Below are 20,020 nucleotides of genomic sequence, written 5' to 3'. Positions count from 1 at the left end.
CATTTGTATGTCACCATCATGTTCTAAAACTGATTAAATTAGGTAATGTTTTTACCCGGTATTCTAATACTTAAACAGTGACCAAATTTTACATTTGTAATCCACTTAGTAAATCATTAAAATTTTTCATAACCAAATAAAATATTGACCTGGGTTGAGAATCAAGTAATGTTCTTTGAAGGACAACTTTTCGCTTTTTAACGCTGCTGCTGTTGTTCTTGTTGTTGTCATTGTTGTGGTCTTCAGTCCAAAAACTGGTTTGATGCAGCTCTCCATGCTACTCCATGCTGTGCAAGCCTCTTCATCTCTGAGTAACTGCTGCGACCTACATCTTTCTGAATCTGCATACTGTATTCATCTGTCAGCCTCCCTCTACAACTTCCAACCGCCATGTTTCCCTCCAGTGCTAAATTGGTGACCCGTGATACCTCAGAATGCTTCCTACCAACCAGTCCCTTCTTGTAGTCAGTTTGTGCCATGAATTTCCTTTCTCCCCAATTCTATTCAGCACCACCTCGTTAGTTACGTGATCTACCCATGTGATCTCCAGCATTCTTCTGTAGCATCACATTTCAAAAGCTTCTATTCTCTTCTTGTCTAAACTGTTTATTGTCCATGTTTCAATTCCATACATGGCTACACTCTGTAGAAATAGTTTCAGGAAGCACTTTCTGACACTTAAATCTATACTTGATGTTAACAAATTTCTGTTCTGAGACAATTTTATTGCCATTACGAATCTACATTTTATATCCCCCCTTACTTTGACCATCACCAGTTATTTTGCTTCGCAAATAGTGAAGTTCATCTGATATTTTGTGGGTCTCATTTCCTAACCTAATTTCCTCAGCATCACCTGATCTAATTCAACTACCTTCCATTATCCTCATTTTGCTTTTGTTGTTGTTGTTGTTGTTGTTCTTGTTGTTAATCTTATATCCTCCTTTCACTGTCCATTCCATTCTACTGCTCTTCCAAGTCCTTCGCTGTATCTGACAGAATTACAATGTCATCAGCAAACCTCAAAGTTTTTATTTCTTCTCCATGGATTTTAATTCGTACTCCAGATTTTTCTTTTGTTTTCTTTACTACTTAATCAATATACAGGTTGAATAACATCGGGTATAGATTACAACCGTTTCTCACTCCCTTCTCAACCACTGCTTCTCTTTCGTACCCCTCGACTCTGCCATCTGGTTTCCGTACAAATTGTAAACAACCCTTTCGCTCCCTGTATTTTACCCCTGCCACCTTCAGAATTTTAAAGAGAGTATTCCAGTCAACATTATCAAAAGCTTTCTCTAAGTCGACAAATGCTATAAATGTAGGTTTGCATTTCCTTAGCCTATCTTCTATGAGAAGTCGTAGGGTCAGTAATGCCTCCCGTGTTCGTACATTCTCCTGAATCCAGACTGATCTTCCTCGAGGTCTGCTTCTAGTGGTTTTTCCAATCTTCTGTAAAGAATTCGTGTTAGTATTTTGCAACCATGAATTATGAAACTGATAGTTTGTTAGTTTTCGCATCTGTCAACACCTGCTTCCTTTGGAATTGGAATCATTATATGCTTCTTTAAGTCTCAGGGTATTTCGCCTGTCTCATACATCTTCCTCGCCAGATGGAAGAGTTTTGTCATGGCTGGCTCTCCCAAGGCTTTCAGTTGCTCTAACGGAATGTTGTCTACTCCTGGGGCCTTGTTTCGACTTGGTTCTTTCAGTGCTCTCCCAAATTCTTCGTGCAGTATCTTATCTCCCTTTTCATCTACATCTATGTCCTCTTACATTTCCATAATATAGCCCTCAACTATAGCTCCCATGTATACACCTTCTATATAATCCTGCCACTTCTTTGCTTAGGACTAGTTTTCCATCTGAGCTCTTGATATTCATACAGGTGGTTCTCTTTTCTCCAAAGGTCTCTTTAATTTTTCTGTAGGCAGCATCTGTCTTATCCCTAGTGACATGCTTCTACATCCTTACATTTGTTCTCTAGCCATTCCTGCTTAGTCATTTTGCACATCCTGTCAATCTCATTTTTTAGACATTTGTACTCCCTTTCACCTGCTTCATTTATTGCATTTTTATATTTTCTCCTTCCGTTGATTGCATTCAACATTTCTATACTGTTAACCAAGGATTTCTACTAGCCTTTGTCTTTCTACCTATTTGACCATTCCTTTCCCCTGTTATTGTCATTTGTTCCCTAATGCTCCCTCTGCAACACTCTACTACGTCTGGTTCTTTCAGTTTATCTAGGTCCCATCTCCTTAAAATACTGCCTTTTTGCATTTTCTTCAGTTTTAATCTACAGTTTATAGCCAATAGATTGCAGTCAGAGTCCACATCTGCCCTTGGAAATTTGTTACAATTTGACCAATCCATTTCCCTTTTTTAAATTTTCTAACCCACATGCCTGATTAAGGAATCTGACATTCCATGCTCTGATCCATCAAATGCCAGTTTTCTTTCTCCTGATAATGACATCCTCCTGAGCAGTACCTGCCTAGAGATCCAATTGGGGGACTGTTTTCTCTTTGGAATATTTTACCCAAGAGGATGCCATCACTTAACCATACAGTAAAGCTGCATGCCCTCAGGAAAAATTACGGCTGCTTTCAGTGATACACAGGACCAGCAAAGCAAGTCTGTTTTGGTTGATATTATAAGGCCAGATCAGTCAGTCATCCAGACTGCTGCCCAGCAACTACTGGGCTGCTGCCCCTCTTCAGGAACCACACATTTGTCTGGCCTCTCAATAAATACCCCTCCATTGTGCATTGTGGTTGCACCTATGGTAAGGCTATGTGTATCGCTGAGGCACGCAAGCTTCTCCACCAGCGGCAAGGTCCATGGTTCATAGGGGGCTTTCGAATGTTACCTTCACTTAAGAAGCAGCATTACTTTTTGTATAAGGTACCCATACATGTGTGCGAACTTTCATTACAAACCTGTTTAAATACAAGAGTATATAGAATGATAGAATTTAATGTTATGTCCTCCTGTGCATCAAAAAATTCTCAAATTTTAATCAGAGCAATAGATTGTTGTGGAGGCTAGTTCATGTTTCTTATATATTCCTTGCACTAGTGCCACAAGTCAAATGTCATGTGATTGTTTGAGCAAGGTTGATACTGCATTGAGCGCTTCAGCGTATCAGAAATCATGAGGCTGTTCAAGCGTGAGTATAGTTTGCCCGACCTAATCTTGGAACTCTTCAAAATAAAGCCGCACATAATCTCAATATAGCCAAAGCTTCAACTCTAAATGTAAGATATTCTGTACATCAATCTATTAAACAATGTAAAAATGTTGACCTTGACAGCAATAATTTAATGTGAGAGTATAAGATGACGTTGTATTTTTCAATTAACAATTTTGGTAAAAACATAAAAAATAAATCTGTGCAAGTGCAAAGTAAACAATAAAATATACACGAAACCTCTCTTTTGTAAATGAGAGGGTGAGAATGTTTATTGTTCAGTTTGTGGTGCAAAATTTTGCATTGTGACTCATAACTGATAACTGTCTATTGGTGAAAACAGTTACAGGTGTGGAGAAGCTACTTGGAAGGCAAGTAGCTACTTGTGCAGGTCACACAATGATAAACAACCAATGTTTAGGTTGATGAATTGCATGATTGAATGCTTTCAAACTAAAATCATTTACTACAGATGTAATTGTATAATTTGCTATAGAACAAGTAACTAACAATATTAAAGAAGCACAATTTTGTTCAGTAAATATCAGTTCTCCCAGACATTTAGATTCCAGTCCAGTTAACTTGTTGTTCGCCCACATTGAAGGTATCATAGGTCGTACGATGATATTAAGTCACCATCTTGAGCCCAAAACTTCTAACATTTGTTCTGGTAATGAGAGCCATATGCTCAATAATGTTTGTAATCTCCAAATAAATTATAAATATCTCTGTAATACTGAAAATAAAATCAGGTTCTGAATTTTAATCACTTGCCCTGGATGTTTTTGTACAATGTTTTGAAAAAGTCTCAATTTTGCTTAAAAGTAACATAAGAATTCTGTCGACTGGTTTCAATTTCACAGAAGTGGATGTTCCTGTTAACACTGTACAGCCAGTCAGCAGTAGTAGGAGACAACTATGTGGTGGTAGCAAACCAGCTGTTGAACGGATGCTGGAATTTGGACGAGAACTGTACAACATGAGTCTGCATCTTCGGCAAGAGCAAGGCCGTAGTGAGGCCAACAAGAAGATGTTACAAGTAAGTTAATAGGCTAATCTTCAAATTATTTATGTTGAAAATGGGTTCCAAATCAGGATTGAAGCAAGAAATATTTCGTAGGTTGTTTGTGGGATTTCAGGCTAAACTTTCTGTTCTAAAAAAAAAGAGAGAGAGAGAGAGAGGAACAAATTACATACATATGTATTAAAACTTCATACTTTTACATTTTTGAGAGACCACATTTTGTGACCCCAATTTGGTGAACAACAATGTGATGCATTTCATTCATATGAAAATGTTCAGTGTATATCTTGAGTATTGTATTTGACTTTATTGAAAACAACTTCCCAGACTGCCTGTTTACCATAGTTATGATTTAAATTGTGGTATCTTCTCATGTTACTGGGTGAGTTACGATGTCGTGTTTGCGTGACATTTCAAAAACTTCCCCACTCATCATCTTCAGGCAAAGCGTTGGTGGATGCATGTCCAGTTCATTCCTTTATAGCCACAGGACTACAGACTTCTCTGTTGAGTGCCTAATGGGTAGGTCAGTTATGTGTTTCCAGCAGAAATGTCAGAGCATTCCTAACATGTTTTTGCTAATGCTGCACACCATGTGGAGCTCAATTGGAAAACACAATCCCTGTTGTGTACTCTTTATTTCCACTGCCTCTTTGATGACCAAATCTCAAAACCCACAGGTGCGACACAGCACAACACCTTCGTCTGTTCAAAAACAATGTGTTGTTCATTGATGTCGTGCTTTGGCATAGCAGACTTGTCAGGTAGGCTAAGGCAAAACAGTCTTCACATGCTCTGAACAGCACTAAAAGATGCACTGCTGTATCTGGCCTATGTACTGCCTTCCACATGCGTAACTGATGCAGTAGGAACCAGGTGCTTATAGCCCTAGTTAATTTTTGACTGACCCAAGCATATTCTTGATTTTAACCACTGAGCAGAAAATGGTTTTTAAATTGTGCTTCTCCATTATCCTGACCATCATGGCTGTGAGTGACCCTGCATACAGAAGGCACTCCCAAGTGCTTGGTTTCTTCTTCTGGTTTGTTTTCTTTCTTCTTCGTGCTTGGTGGGAGAAACATTTTGTGGACATGCTGTAACTCGCCATGTGGATTTTTCTTTTTTTGTGTGGATCGCACTCTGTGTGTTTGGATTGAGAGTATAAATACGAGTTGAACTGCATGGTAACAGCTGTTGGTGTTTAGGTACGGGTCCATGTGCATCTTATTCTTGGAGAAGGAATGCCCTAGCATGCCCATCAGGCTTCTCCTTCATGAGATTGTGTAGTAATGGTAGGCATCTGTTTTCTTCCACCTTCGTAGTAACCTGACATTGTCGTATGTGATTTTTTTTCAGAATTTCTGTGACACGTCCCTCTGGGTCATACAAATCTATGATCACTCACGCTGCCCTCTTTGCATTCATGCAATATCTCCTGTTTGTACTGTTTAATATGAATCCCACACACTTGAGCAATTGTCTAGGATTGGGCCCTGGGTATTCTGTGAAGCAATCTCCTTTGTAAAATAATTGTATTTCCCCAGTATCTATCTGCTAAATGATTTACCTATAACTGAACCTATGTGCTAATTCCCATTTAATATCCTCACAGACCATTATACACAGTTATTTGTAGGAATTGACCGACTGCAGTGATATTATAGACCTACAGTTCTCTGTTTTAAATATCCATGTTACAAAACACAAAAACAGACTGCCAGTCTTAAAGCCACTTAAGAGTTGTACCAGATTCTGACTGGATATTTGTTCAGTTTTGCAGTTAGTATGTCTTCATAGATGACTGCGTCATCTGAAAATGTCTGAGGTTACTATTAATATTGTCAGCCAGGTCATTAATATACAACATGAACAGTTAGGGTCCCAATTCACTTTCCTGGGACATACGTGAAGCTACCTCTTCACCAATTGATGCTGTTCATTCAAGGTAAGGTGCTGCTTTGCCCTAAGAAGAAATCCTCAACCCAGTCACAAAGTCCATTTGATTTCCAATGTGACCATTCTTTCATTAATAAACAGTGGAGTGATATCGAGTCAGATGCTTTTTGCAAGTCAAAGAACACTGTAGCCCTTATTTCCTTCATCCATGGTTTTCAGTGAGAAAATCATGAACTGGATTTCAGGAGAGTGAGGTTTTTGATATCCATGCTGGCAGGTGTGGAGGAGGTTATTTTATTTCCATGCCTCATTATGTTTGAGCTCAGAATACATACACTCTTAAGACAAAACAAATGATGCACCACAAAGGAATTATGTGAATGGATCAAAATCAGTAGATGTGATGTACATGCACAGACAAACAAATGATTACAATTTCAGAAAAATAGGATAATTGTTTAAGAGAAAGAGCTTTACAAATTAACCAAGTCAGTAATGGGTTGGTCCACCTCTGGCCCTTATTCAAGCAATTATTCATCTTGGCATGATTGATCTAGTTGTTGGATGTCCTGAGACATAAGGTGTCAAAAGTCTGCCCAATTCACATATTACATCATCAAAATCCCAAGCTGGTTGCAGTGCCCTGCCCATAGTGCTCCAGATGTTCTCAGTTGGGGGTAGATCCGGCAATCTTGCTGGTCAAAGTAGGGTGCAGTATCTTGCTGAAAAGTAAGCCAAGGATGGCTTGCCATGAAGGGCAACAAAATGGGTCATAGAATATTGTCCACGAAGAGCTGTGCTAAAGGGTGCCATGGATGACAAACAAAGGTCTCAAGCTATGAAAAACCGCCACCAATGCCACCACAGACCATCACTCCTCGTCGGCAGGTAACAGTCAGGTTGGTATCCCACCAGTGTTCCCACTGATATTTGGGGCATCTCCAGACATATTTTTGGCCTTGTATCTCATTAACTGGAATAGAATTGTCTTTAGTGATTCCTACCTTGAACTGAGCCCCAGTGACCAGTGAAGAAGTGCCCAGAGACAATTTGAACAGCATTGGGTTACCAACCTGACTGTCACTTGCCATACAGCCCCTGAACCAGGATTGATGGTTTGGAGTGCCATATCAGTGCATAGCAACACCCCTGTGGTTGTCACCCATGCCACCTTGACAGTGCGGCAGTGTGTTGTTGATAATGTATGCCCTGTTTTGTTGCCCTTCATGGCCAGGCACCCTGGACTTACATTTCAGCAAGATAATCCCCGCCTAAACATGGCTAGTGTTTCTACTCATTGTCTTCATATTTGCCGACCCATACCTTGCCCAGAAATGTTGCTGGATCTTTCCCAACTGAGAACACTTGAAGCACTATTGGGAAAGCCCTTCAAGCAGCTCGAGATTTTGATGATCTTAACATGCCAATTGAACAGAATTTGGCATAGTATGCCTCAGGAGGACATAAAACTATTCTGTCTATTGATGACAAGCCAGGAAGTTCTTTTTCTTGAATAAATCGTTTATTTTTTTCTCATATTGTAATCATTTATTTGTCACTACATGTAAATCACATTTAGCAATTTCCATCCCATTCGGATAATTACTTAGTAGTACATATTGTTTTTGTTTTTATTTATTTTTCGTAGAGTATACCAAGAGTTCACAGGAGACTAACGTCAGTGATATTAGACATTCCTTCTTGTTGACTGGTGTGACAGACATGTTCCCAGTTTCCAAGCATATAAGTAATGGAAACAATACTGACAGAGGGGAGCTTGGGTATATGTTTTCCAATGGCCAATTTCTCCTCCAGCCTAACCACCAAATATTATCTAAATTTGTGAACTGTTATTGCTGCAGTTACATTAATTTCAGTCAGTAACCAGCATTCAGTATTGTACTTACTGATGACTTGGTGTACGTACCTCACCAACTGTCCTACAGCTGACTTACTTGCTCATAAAGTGATACACAATCTGCAGGTTGGAGTCATACATCGATTCTGCTGGGTCCCTCAAATTTTGATGATGTGATAAATTAGACAGTATATCTCCCTTTTCTCCCTTCCCCTCCCCCTCACCTAACAATTATTTTGAGTGTACACTCAAAATTTTCATTTCCTTCAACAGATGACAAAGTTGCAGCAGTGATTCAAAGTGGACTCCATTAGTGAAGTATGTTACAAGCAGTGTGTCATCGAATTTGTCACTGTGAGATAGAAACTGTGGAGAATATTCACAAACATTTATGTGAAGTCTATGAAGCATCTGCAGTTGACATAGTTCATCAGAGCTCCACGATTTGCAGCAGGCAAGGAGACCATTCTCGGCTTTCACACCAAACATGTTGCAGTGTGCTGACGTTCTGATTCGTGAGGTTTGACACTTTACAATTGTTCAGTTGGTACTGCTGCTGTCAATCGGCAAATGAAGTCTGGATGGAATTATCCGCACTCTTGGATACCCAAATGTGTGTGCAAGCTAGGTCCCTTTCTTTCTTACAGTTGAATACAAATCTTACCGAAAAAAGGTTTGTTCAGAGTTGTTGCAATGATTTGAAGCTGATGGTAAGTCTTCTTGTCCCGGATTGTGACAGGTAATGAAACCTAGGTTCATTACTTTGAGTCTGAAGCAAAAAAGCAACCAATGGGATTTAGTCATTCTCCCTCTCAATGTAAGAAAATACAAGTAATGAAAGCAACTGCGTCCGTGAATAAGATCACGATGACTATATTTTGGGACTGTGAGGGTGTGATTCTGATTGATGTGATGCTAAGAGGCAGTACTATTATTTGGATGCGTTCGTGAACACATTAACCAGTTTCAAGAAGCATTTCCTGCAACTTTGGTGCCATAACAACCCAGGGGATGTTTAAAGTCAACACGATAATACTCATCCCCACACAAGCTAGGGGCTTGTGAACACATCACAAAATGGGGTTTGGCAGTGTTACTCCCTGCACCTTACATTCTACATCAAGCTCCTCAGACTTCCACTTGTTTGTGCCATTAAATGATAGTATTTGAGGAAGACACTTTGAGGGTGATGAGGAGGTGATCTGTGCAGTGAAGAAATGGCTTTCTGACCAGAACAAGGACTGATACTGGCAGGGTATACAAGCCCTTATCTCACTATAGCAAGCCCATAGACATGGAAGGAGATTTTTATGGGAAAATAGCATTTCATATGTGTAATTTTCATTGTGTATAGTAAATAATTGTTGAAGAAAGAAGTGTGGAGCATTACATTCTGAGTGACTCTTGTACAATGGTACAAACAGAGGTTATCATAAATTTTGATTACATATTTTCACCAAGTTTATGAATAGCAGTAGCGTATACTCCTTATTTGTGTACATATATGTTCTTTTCTATATTAAAATGTAATACTGCCTAAAGTTGCTATGTTAAATTTTTAAATGTGGATTTGAAAAATGATCTGAAGAAAGAAAGTAACTTGTTGGAAATTATCTCCATGAATTCTGTGTTGTTATAGTGTGTATTGTTTTAGCATTTAGTCAAGTTTTCCAGGTGCAGATGTTGATACAACTATTGTACAGTTTTAGTATTAATAACTGCAAATATAAAAACGTAGGCTTATAATACTGTTTTCTCATTTTTCATATTATGGTATTGTTACTAAATGAAGACCTTTCCTAGAAGTCACCTAATTTTAATTGGAGAAATGGAAGAAAAGAAATTATTATGGATCCAGTTAACAATGATGGGGCAGAAATGCAAAGTGTCATGGTGTCAGTGAATATGATGTAGCTAGTCTCTGTACACATGATTCTTGTTTCTCATGCAAAATAGTTTGCTGTTACTTCTATGCACAGCACTTTACAATTCTATAAAATGGAGCTTGTGAGGCCTCTTTCCCTCAAGCCACATTATTTGTTACAGCACGTAACACTTCGCAGACTGAGCCTGACTGTTCCTTGAAGAAACTGTATATGTAAAATACAACTTATTTTGTTTGCTTATGTAAATGCAGTGTGATACTCATGTAACACAAACAGTGAAAATATTAGTACTAGTGGTGCCAAATGCAACAGAGGTGATGCAAGTGACATTCATGAATGTATGTCTGTTGAATGATCTCTAATGATTGACAAATCATGTGACAAATCATTTGCCATGGTACAGCTTTTCACCATTTGTTCTATGTGCTATACACTTCTGTGTGGTTACATATTCCTTCCATTGTGGAGGTTGTGACATTTACTATAATTTAAAGTCTGAATTGTTTTTCTACCATATTTCCCCAGTATGTCAATGTAAAGCTTAAAATTTTAAATATCAGTATTTTGTAGCATGCATTAGCTGTGATATTTAGCATTAATAATTAATGTTCAGTTCTTATTAACAAAATATTTAAAACATGCCTGTCGCTGCCTTGGTATTATCAAGCAAAGTGCCATGATAATGAAATTGTTGCAGGATGCCTTTAGCCTTCTTGCATATTCAAATCCATGGAATAGCCCTGTTGGCTGGCAGTTGGATCCTGTTCAGAGGGAGACAGTATGTTCTCTCCTTAACTCTGCAATTCTAGGTAAGATAGTATAACCAGAAACTGGTTTGTTAAGGTTCTTCATTTTACATATACTCAGGTATTTATCTAATTCAAAATGAAAGCTACAATGACTGGCAATATTTTAGATGGAAAAAGAGCGCCTGCTTACTACCTGCTTAAATGTGAACATCTTAATACAGGATTAACAAAACCTCAAATAAAAACATATATTTTAATGTATGGTACAGAACTTCTACTTCAGAAGTTTCAAAAACAGAACAGGAGAGCTGAGCAGGAAAAGTGAGCATATGTACAGATATGAAAGGGGAAGAAAAGTCACTCCAAACATTTAATGGGGAAAGACAGGAGATGCAGGAAAGCTCATGGAAATTGGAAGCTAATTATAAGCCATTTCCAGTGTGTATTTCACCTCATAATCTAGGATTTGAAGTGACTTTTCAGTACTTTGAATGTACTTTCCAATTCGAAAGTTACTTCCAATTCTCTGCATCCTTTGCCTTATACGAACCAAAGTTTGTAACCACATCACTTTCTGTACAATATCTCAACACACTACCCTCTCTTCATGTATGTTGTTGCTCTGTCCCTTTGGAATTATTTACAAGCTCCAAATGCCAGAGGTCCACTTGTCTTATAAATTTGTGCTTTTTTTCTGCACACCCTCCAATTCTCTCTCTCCTAGCAGCAGGTAGCTGAGAGCTCACACTTGCTTTGAAACTTAAGTATCTGTAATAATAAATAACATTGTAGAAATTGCATAGTCTCTTCCAAAGAACTGATCAATATAAAGTTCTCAGATTTCCTGGTGAGTGAGGTTGTGAAAACCTTTGCCAGAAGATGATGGCAGTGAGAGTAATTGAAACATCATGAGTATTTGGCAACCTCACCCAGCCAGCAACTTCAGAAATATGTATTAGAATTGATTTCTAATTATCAACAGGTATTTTGTTTCATGACATCACCAGTATTCCATGTAATGAACACCCCACCCTGTAACATATTGTAGGCACCTTGTTTTAATATGCAACTATTAAATTATCTCATTTGTATGCCATTTACTGTGTGACCATCATGGGGCTTAGAACCAGATGCCTGCATAAGAGTCATAGTACGGATGGCAGTGTGTCAAAGGTATTTTGAACTGTGGAACCATGGCCATTGTTTATTTGCTCTTTGGTGACAGATTTGCTCAGTTATTTGATTAATATTAGAAGTTAGGATATGTGTTCCCTGTGATTTCACTAAATCAGCGTTGGTATTGCAGTATGTTTTTATGTATTTCTTACAATTCTCTCTGAGTGGGATCACTTAGTCATATTACTTCAATGAAAAGAAGTATTATGGTTACTGTTATAAGTAACATTGTTACGCACAGAGATTCACTGTTCCCATTTGCTAGAAAAATTGTCAATTTGTATGGGTGTAGTGTGCCAATATCTGTCTTTCCTTCCCAAGGAGGGACCAGTAGTTCCAAAAGCTAGGATTATTTTTTGTCCGTGTGTGTGTGTGTGTGTGTGTGTGTGTGTGTGTGTGTGTGTGTGTTTTTTTTGTGTCAGCAGTGATCAACTTTTGTATCCTCTTCAGGGTTATAATATCTATTCTTGGGATTACAAGGCTTAAAATCCTATAAAGTGCTCTTTTGTTCATGATCTTTACTTTATTATGAACCACAGTCATCCAGAAGATTTGAAAGTGCAATATGTCATCTCTCAGTTCATATTACACAGAAACCTGCATGTACATGTCACCTGTGTATATAAATGAGATGTCTTGTCACAAAATGACAAGGATGTGTGATTTATATACTGGGTGTTCGGAAATTCCCATTACAAACTTCTAGGACTTGGAGAGAGGAGTGGGTACATAATACTTTGAGTAGGAACCCATGTCTGTTCTACAGTGGTTTCAAGTCGGATGTTTAACTTGTCCACTTCTACTTGAGGAACTGATTTAAGCATGCTGAAGTACAATTATTACGTAACAGTTCGAAAGGAAAGATAATGAAATGCTCATTTATCACTTAAGCACATTTGTTTGTATTAACACTTAAACTTTGTGTTTACATTATTCCCAAACATAAAAGAACCCAGCATACTGTACATACAGAACAGTACAGATGTATTAAAGCAGCTGCTCAATGTGGCGACCACAGCGTTTTTACAGACATCGTATTTGTGAAGCATTTTCTGGTACATAATCTCTATCTCCTTGGTGTCTCCTCAGTTTCTGTTGCTGTGGCCAGAACTCGTGCCAGCAGATTTTCCCCTGTCTCTACACGAGTTTTGTAAATTAACTTTGCATACAAGCCCACAATAATATCCATAGGAGCTAAATCCAGTGATAATGGCGGCTACGCGGTTGGACCACCTCAGCCTATCCATCTTCCACAATATTGTATGTTAAGATGCCTCAAAACTGCACGTATTTAGTGGCATAGCATCCAGGAATGGGTCCAATACATTTTTTTAGGAAGATCAAGTATGCAAGACCAGTTAGCTTGAGTGGAAGGTGGTATGGCCCAATCATGTGACCATCCAGTATACCTACTCACAGGTTAGTACCGAACTTGTACTGAAATTCCTGAATAGGCATGGCTGTTTTGCAAATGCAGAATACAGCCCCTAGTGAACTCACTTTCATCCGTGAACAGAAATAATCTGGAAACAGGGATGTGCCGATGCAACAGTGTAGGAACCATTCACAGAAGGTAACACATTGTGGAAAATCTGATGGACACACAGTGTGGACCCTTTGTAAGTGGTAAAGGTGTGTTCCCACAGAATGTCCTGGATGGTATTGTGGCTAATACCCACTGCACATGCAATTGTTTGAGTACTCATTGAAGGGTTCTCTTCAACCTGATGCAGTACATCTTCAAATTCGAGTATGTGCCATGGAGCACCAGCTGTGCCTCATGATGAAAATACCTGTTTCTCAGAGCCACTGTGTAATGTGGCAAAGAGTTGGTACGATGCTGTGCTATATTGCAGAAAACGGTCGTAATAGAGCCGACTAGCAGCTTTTCCGTTAATCTAATCCTTGCCATACACAAGGAGCACGTCTGTATGTTCCAAAATCGTGTACTGAACCTTGTTTACTGTATCGGAGACATACAGGCATTGAGTAGGTCTTGCAGCAAGGTGGACATTAAGTGACATCAGGTGTCCGTCCTGATGTAGTACACTTCATCCTGCCTACCATATTCCATACCAGGTCAAGCAACTCTGAGACTTTTCTCTTTCCCTCAACAGATGTGGATGTATTACATATCTGAGCTAAAATCTTCGTAGAATGGAAATAGTAAATTTCTGGACATGGGTTCGTATTCAAAATATCATGTACTTGCTCCCCTCTCGTAATCTTAAAAATTTGTAATAGGAATTTCTGAACACCATGTATATAGATACCAAATGATGTATATATGTTGGTGACAGGTATATGCAGATTTGTGCTTGAAATTTTCTCAAGGATGAAGTATTACACTCGAAACAGACTCCAAAGCTGAAATAGCAATAGTTGACATAGTAAACATAATTACTGTCAAATAGTGAAAATATTGTCATTATGGGGTATAGGGAAGGGAAGTTCCCTTTTTTTGTTTCATGCTTGAACTTCTCCACTCATTTGTGCCCATTGAGAACATTTGTGTACACACATACATCCACAATGCTTACCTCATGCCCAGCAATATGCTAGCATTTGAGAATGTAATATTTGTCATCACTGCCTAACAAATGAGATAACTGTCATCCCATATTTACTCAAATTTCATGGTCCCATCCCAGATTTTCAAGAAACATTGAAGTAAAACATTCTGCCTTGTTTCCACTTCCATTCATTTGTCAAAAAATTCACGTCAGCATGAGATTCTGGCTCTTCGGCTGCTTTCTATGCCATAACGACCCTTCATATGCTGTGGAAAGAACTGGTATCTGGTAAGCAGAATGAATGTCTGTTAATATATGAAACAATTATTTTCAAGAACTGTTATTCATGTGTCTATCCAATGATAATATTTTAGAAGTGTTCTTGTTCATCAGTCTGTAATATGACTTCTGCTGGCAGGTACAGTTGCCATTCCTAGTAAGTGGGATAAGTTGTGAAAAGTGTGGTAAATAGAAAGTGACGTGCTCATATAGACATTATCACACAATCACCCCCATACTTAGACTTGTCTTCTTTGCTAGCAGAATCACAAGGAGATGTAAAATCTGCTGATGTAAATTTTACATGATGTATTGCTACTCACTATATAGCGGAAATGCTGAGTTGCAGTTAGGCACAATAAAAGGACAGTCAAAAAAGTAAGCTTTCAGACAGAAAGGCCTTCATCCACATTAGACAAAACAAGGATAAGCATGTGCCCCCCCCCCCCCCCCCTCCCCACACACACGACCTGTGTGCGAGTTGCATTTGCATATGTGTACATCTCTCTCTCTCTCTCTCTCTCTCTCTCTCTCTCTCTCTCTCTCTCTCTCTCTCTGTGTGTGTGTGTGTGTGTGTGTGTGTGTGTGTGTGTGTGGGGGGGGGGGGGGGGGGGGGGGGTAATTCAGAAGAAGGCCTTTCTGCCCAAAAGCTTATTTGTTTTACAGACTTTTTGTTGTACCCATCTGCAACTCAGTATCTCCACTGTACAGTGGGAAGCAATCTATTATTTTCTCAGCATTGTCATTATTCCATTCTGGATTTTCCATTCTTTAATATGATGTATTATGTACAAGTACCACATTAATCTTAATGGTTTTGTGTTTCTTTTCAGAATCGAGCAATCTTCCTCGTCGGCCACCACTGGAAGTAGCATTGGCACATGCACGTGAGCTCGTTCGCCTTATGTCGAGGTCTGGACTCGGATCCTGTGCTTTCGCCAATGTGGATGACCTGTTGCGTCATTGATCTCCTTGTCATTTGCACTGTTGTTTTTAGTCCTGCCCTTCAAACTTCCCCTCCATGTGTGGAGAAGCTGCCATGGCAGCTGTATGTGCTACAGTTGTTAGGAATTTAGTGCCACAACTAGGGTGTTGTTTTACTACGCTAGTGAGAAGTGGATCAGCAAGCATTTTATTGGTTTCTAATGTATGTGTGTCTCTAATGAAGAACTATTGTCAGTTTAAGTTGGAAGATTTTTTTTTTTTCTTTTTTGTATGATGTAAGAATCACTGGCATCTGTTTATTTTCGTGGTCTTGAAAAGATTGTGTCAGAACCTATCAGTTGAAGAAAGTGGTTTAGAAATGGATTGAATGTCGGAGAATCTTTGACTGAATTCATGTTTAATTATTTTCTTCGCTCATCTGAATTGTCTCACTTGTGGACAATCCTTTGGACATATTTTACCAAAAATTACATTTTGCAAATGTTGAACATGTTGATGCGTAACAGTGAAGTTCGTATAAAATTTGAACTTCGTGTGTCTTACAGTGCTTGTAAGATATTTTTACAACAGCTTTGCTCCTACCTGAATTAAATATGGATGTTGTATCTGGAAGCTCAAGAAGATAACCAAGGAAGATAATTCACCAAAACGTATAGTGATCATGATCCTGCACTGCACCCTTTTGTGGGCCATGTTACTGGGCTGGTACGATTGGCTTTGTGGTTGTTAAGGAGTAACATTGTGACATTTTAGTGCAATATGGATAAAAATCTTTCTTCAGCTTGGTAATGTCTGTTGTGTAGTTAGACGAAGGGTGCTGTGCATGTACACAGTTTTCCGAGGATGTTGATTGTTTCCAAATATCGGGTTTCCCTCAGTGGAACATATTGGGCTGTCCGTTTGATATTCTGCACGAGAACTGTAGATAGTGGAAGAACTGGAGCCATCATGGTGGGGACTACTACATATTTTTAAATGTGTGTTTCAAGAGCTGTGTTGAACATTTTCTATATTTTGTTACGTGTGATTATTGAAGTTGTGTCTGCTATTGAATTGTCATTGTAAACATTTGAAAAAGAATCATCTTTTTTTGATTTGGTACTTTGATAAAGAAATTTTTAAGGTAAATATTAAAAATAGTACAACTTTATTTTATAATTCATCAGTGATTCATTAAATTCTTTCCTTTTTATGTTGTTGTTATATATGTGTGCGCATGAATGGATCTAAACATTCTCCATTTTTATAGTGGTAACTTACAGAAATATTTAAGAAGTGATTCTTTTGCCATGATGTACAGTTGGATCATTAAAAAAAAAAAAACTACACTGAAACTCTGTTTTTCTACGAATCTGTGCCAACTTCAAGTTAATTATTCATTCTAAATCAGACTATGTCGTCTCATAAAAGTGCAAAGTAAGACCTAGTGAAGCAATAGTGACTATATTTTTGAAATATATGATACTCCTAGGGTTTGCTGATTGTGACAAAGCTGATTACATAATGAATGTATGCAGAAGTTTTGCAGTTCCTTTATACCACAACAAGTTTGACGTGAGTATTCACAATTTAGAAGAAATATTTGTGTGCATTGGCCATGAAATCCTTATAAGGTGTTACTGAATAAACAATGCTGCAAATGCTGTATTTGTTATAGAGCAGCTAGTGTTATCACAAAGTTGGCCTCACTCTATAGTTACAAATCTTTGCTCACATTGGCATCCAAATATAGGAATAAATGAGCTGCTACAAGTCTTGGCATGATATATCTATAATTACACATTTTATCAGAATTTTAGTAATTCATCGATATGCCCTAAAATTTTGATTTGTAAATGATTGTTCTGCTAATGATGGAGAGAAATTTAAACCAAAACACACAGAGAAACGGTAGAAAATGTACTCTGGGCATAAGGTTTTTGTGGTTAAATTTCAACATAAGAAAAATGATTGTGTGATGTCAGTAACATGTCACAGAGCTATGATAAGAACAGAAATGAATGTCTTTTCCAGTCTGTCTCAAAGCTGCAGTTCTGTTTTTGTTTGTCATTTTCTCAATCCTAATCTTCGCCATTAATCCTTGGCTTATTGGTGATTGGAATTGATATTAAGAAAGATAATATGAACAGTGACAGTATGCAGCTTGCCCAATTATGTATTGATCACAGATTATTCACCTGTCAATAATACGCTTTATGTGATATGCTTATTGTCTTGTTTCATATTACTCGTGCATTTTTACCAGGCTCACTAATTTTCATTAAAAAGGCATACAACAGATTTAGATAAAAGCTCCAGGCAGCAGTGGTTAAGCATTAAGTCTGTATGTCCATGTGATATACTTTAGCTAAAGGAAAAAAAAAAAAGAAACAAATTCGTCAACCACTATGTCGTCTTGCTTAATGGACCTGCATCTCACCACAAGAGAAAGTTTCTGCTCCTTTTAAAGTTTTAATTAAGAAGGAACACAATGATTAAGACACTGTGTAGTACTGTCATTAACCATTGTACTTCTCATTTAATTTCTGTAGATTCAAGTACTGGCATGGGATGGTCTAGTAATGAGTTCTTAAATAAATATGCACTATTTAGATGTGATTTCTTCAGCTTTTAATGCTGAGTATAGGTTCCAGTAGGAACTGTCATACATTATGTGGAGTATGCTTTTAAAATAAGTAATGCACTGAGGAAAATGCAAATGCTGTTGGTAAAGTCACATGACTTGGAACTGGACTGAAATGCAGAACATGAGCTACATTGTAGAAAAATGAGACTTTCTTTTACTTTGTGATACAATAATAAAAATGAAACCAAATAAAATGTTAAAAAATACTTCCCATTTGGTTTAGTAATAACAATAACATTGAAATAGGAATACACAAAGTTAAAAGAAATGAGAAAAATCTGCAACATATAAATTTTTCTTGACCATGGTTCTTCACCATGTTTGATTTTGCTGTTTTCATATTAATGTTTTTGATCACACCTTTGGGAATAGTGTTTAGTTCATCAACTACATTACATATGGAGTTGTGTTCAGAATAATGGTTTAAAACCCTGCCTGCCAGTACAATTTTGTTCTGTTTTCCATAAATCGAATAAGGCAAATGTCAGAATGGTTCCTTTGAATAGATAAGAGATTTGCTGCATCCTTAAATGTAAGAAATAAAGTTAGTTCATGAGTATTGAAAAGTAAAGAACTAATAAACTCAAAAGATCTACTTGAAAACCAAATGGGGTACAGTTCTGTTTGAGTTACTATACACTTGCCTACCTCCAAGGTAAGAACCCAATGGTTAGGATTAAGGTTAAAAGAGGATCTAGACCTCTGAATATACTTAATTATCATCAGTACACCTCTACATGTGAACCATTTGTAGCACAAAGAATATTGAGTCTATATTCAGTTTCTTGCCAAGTTCTTCGTAACATTTCCTCTGTTATTGTTGCAATCACATTAGTGATATGATGTTGCAACATAGAAATGTTGTCCACTTTGGTCGCATACAAACGGTCTTTCATGAATCCCCACATGAATAAATCAAGCGGCTTAATGTTGGGTGAACATGGTGGCCAGGCTATGGGTCCTCCGTGTCTGATCCAACGATTGGGAAATTTCCTATCCAGGAACTTGCTAACAGCTGTTGACCAATCCGGCGGAGCTCCATCTTGTTGAGAAATGATGTTGGGTTGCAAGTCTTGTATCTGAGGGTATACAAACTGCTCCAACATGTCCAGATACACTGACCCATTCACTGTTTGTTCTGCAAAGAAGAATGGTCCAACAATCCTGTCATGCATTAGCCCACACCAGAAGTTTAGTTTAAGGCTATCACGAACATGTTCAATGACAATGTGCGGATTTTGCGACTCCCAAATCTGAGCATTATGCCTATTAACCCTTCCTGATAGATGGAAGGTTGCCTCATCTGAGAATAAACATCTTTCCAGGAAGCTGGCATCCATATCAATACGCTGCTGCATATCCACAGCAAATTGTTGTTGGCGTGGTTTGTCATTTGGTGTCAATGTTGCAGAATTTGCACTTTGTAAGCACACATACGAAGACACTGGTGAACTAATGTACACAATGCACTGTTGATTGAGGTACATCAAGTTGCCTAGATGCTTGACAAATTGACTTACGTGGGTTTCTGAGAAACATTTGTCTGATGCCCTCCAGTGTCTCTTCTGAAACTCCATAACAAGCACTGTGAGAATGTTTCAGAACACTTCCTGTTGCCAGAAACGTCCTATAACATTTCTTAATTTTTTTCACATCAGGTAGATCACATTCATACACATAAAGATAATTTCTTTGCACAGTAATCGGCGATTTTGTTTCTGCAAACCTTGCTACTGCTTGCACGCGCTGCTGTGGAATCGCCATTTTCACTTCATGCTGTGGTGGTTTTGCGTATCATCAACATGGACAAATGCAATGAATATGGATGATATGATACTCTGTGGTATTCTGCGGTTTGAATTCACTCTGATA

At 38.1% G+C, this 20,020-nt stretch overlaps 1 protein-coding gene across 2 annotated transcripts in view; it reads left to right on the top strand.

The window, feature by feature from the left end:
• Window positions 1–17,908, top strand: part of LOC126088520 (ran-binding protein 9) — a 250,843-nt gene extending 232,935 nt beyond the window's left edge. For both annotated transcript variants that reach the window (XM_049906675.1, XM_049906676.1), the window contains exons 7-9: window positions 4,060–4,235; window positions 10,558–10,669; window positions 15,411–17,908. In XM_049906675.1, the coding sequence (XP_049762632.1) occupies window positions 4,060–4,235; window positions 10,558–10,669; window positions 15,411–15,544 (422 nt within the window). In that variant the 3' untranslated portion in view covers window positions 15,545–17,908. The remainder of the gene's footprint in view (window positions 1–4,059; window positions 4,236–10,557; window positions 10,670–15,410) is intronic.
• The last annotated feature ends 2,112 nt before the right edge of the window (window positions 17,909–20,020 follow it).

This window comes from Schistocerca cancellata, chromosome 6 (assembly GCF_023864275.1).
Source record: "Schistocerca cancellata isolate TAMUIC-IGC-003103 chromosome 6, iqSchCanc2.1, whole genome shotgun sequence".
In the NCBI taxonomy this organism is placed as follows: Eukaryota; Metazoa; Arthropoda; class Insecta; order Orthoptera; family Acrididae; genus Schistocerca; species Schistocerca cancellata.
This window is presented reverse-complemented; position numbering and strand designations above follow the sequence as displayed.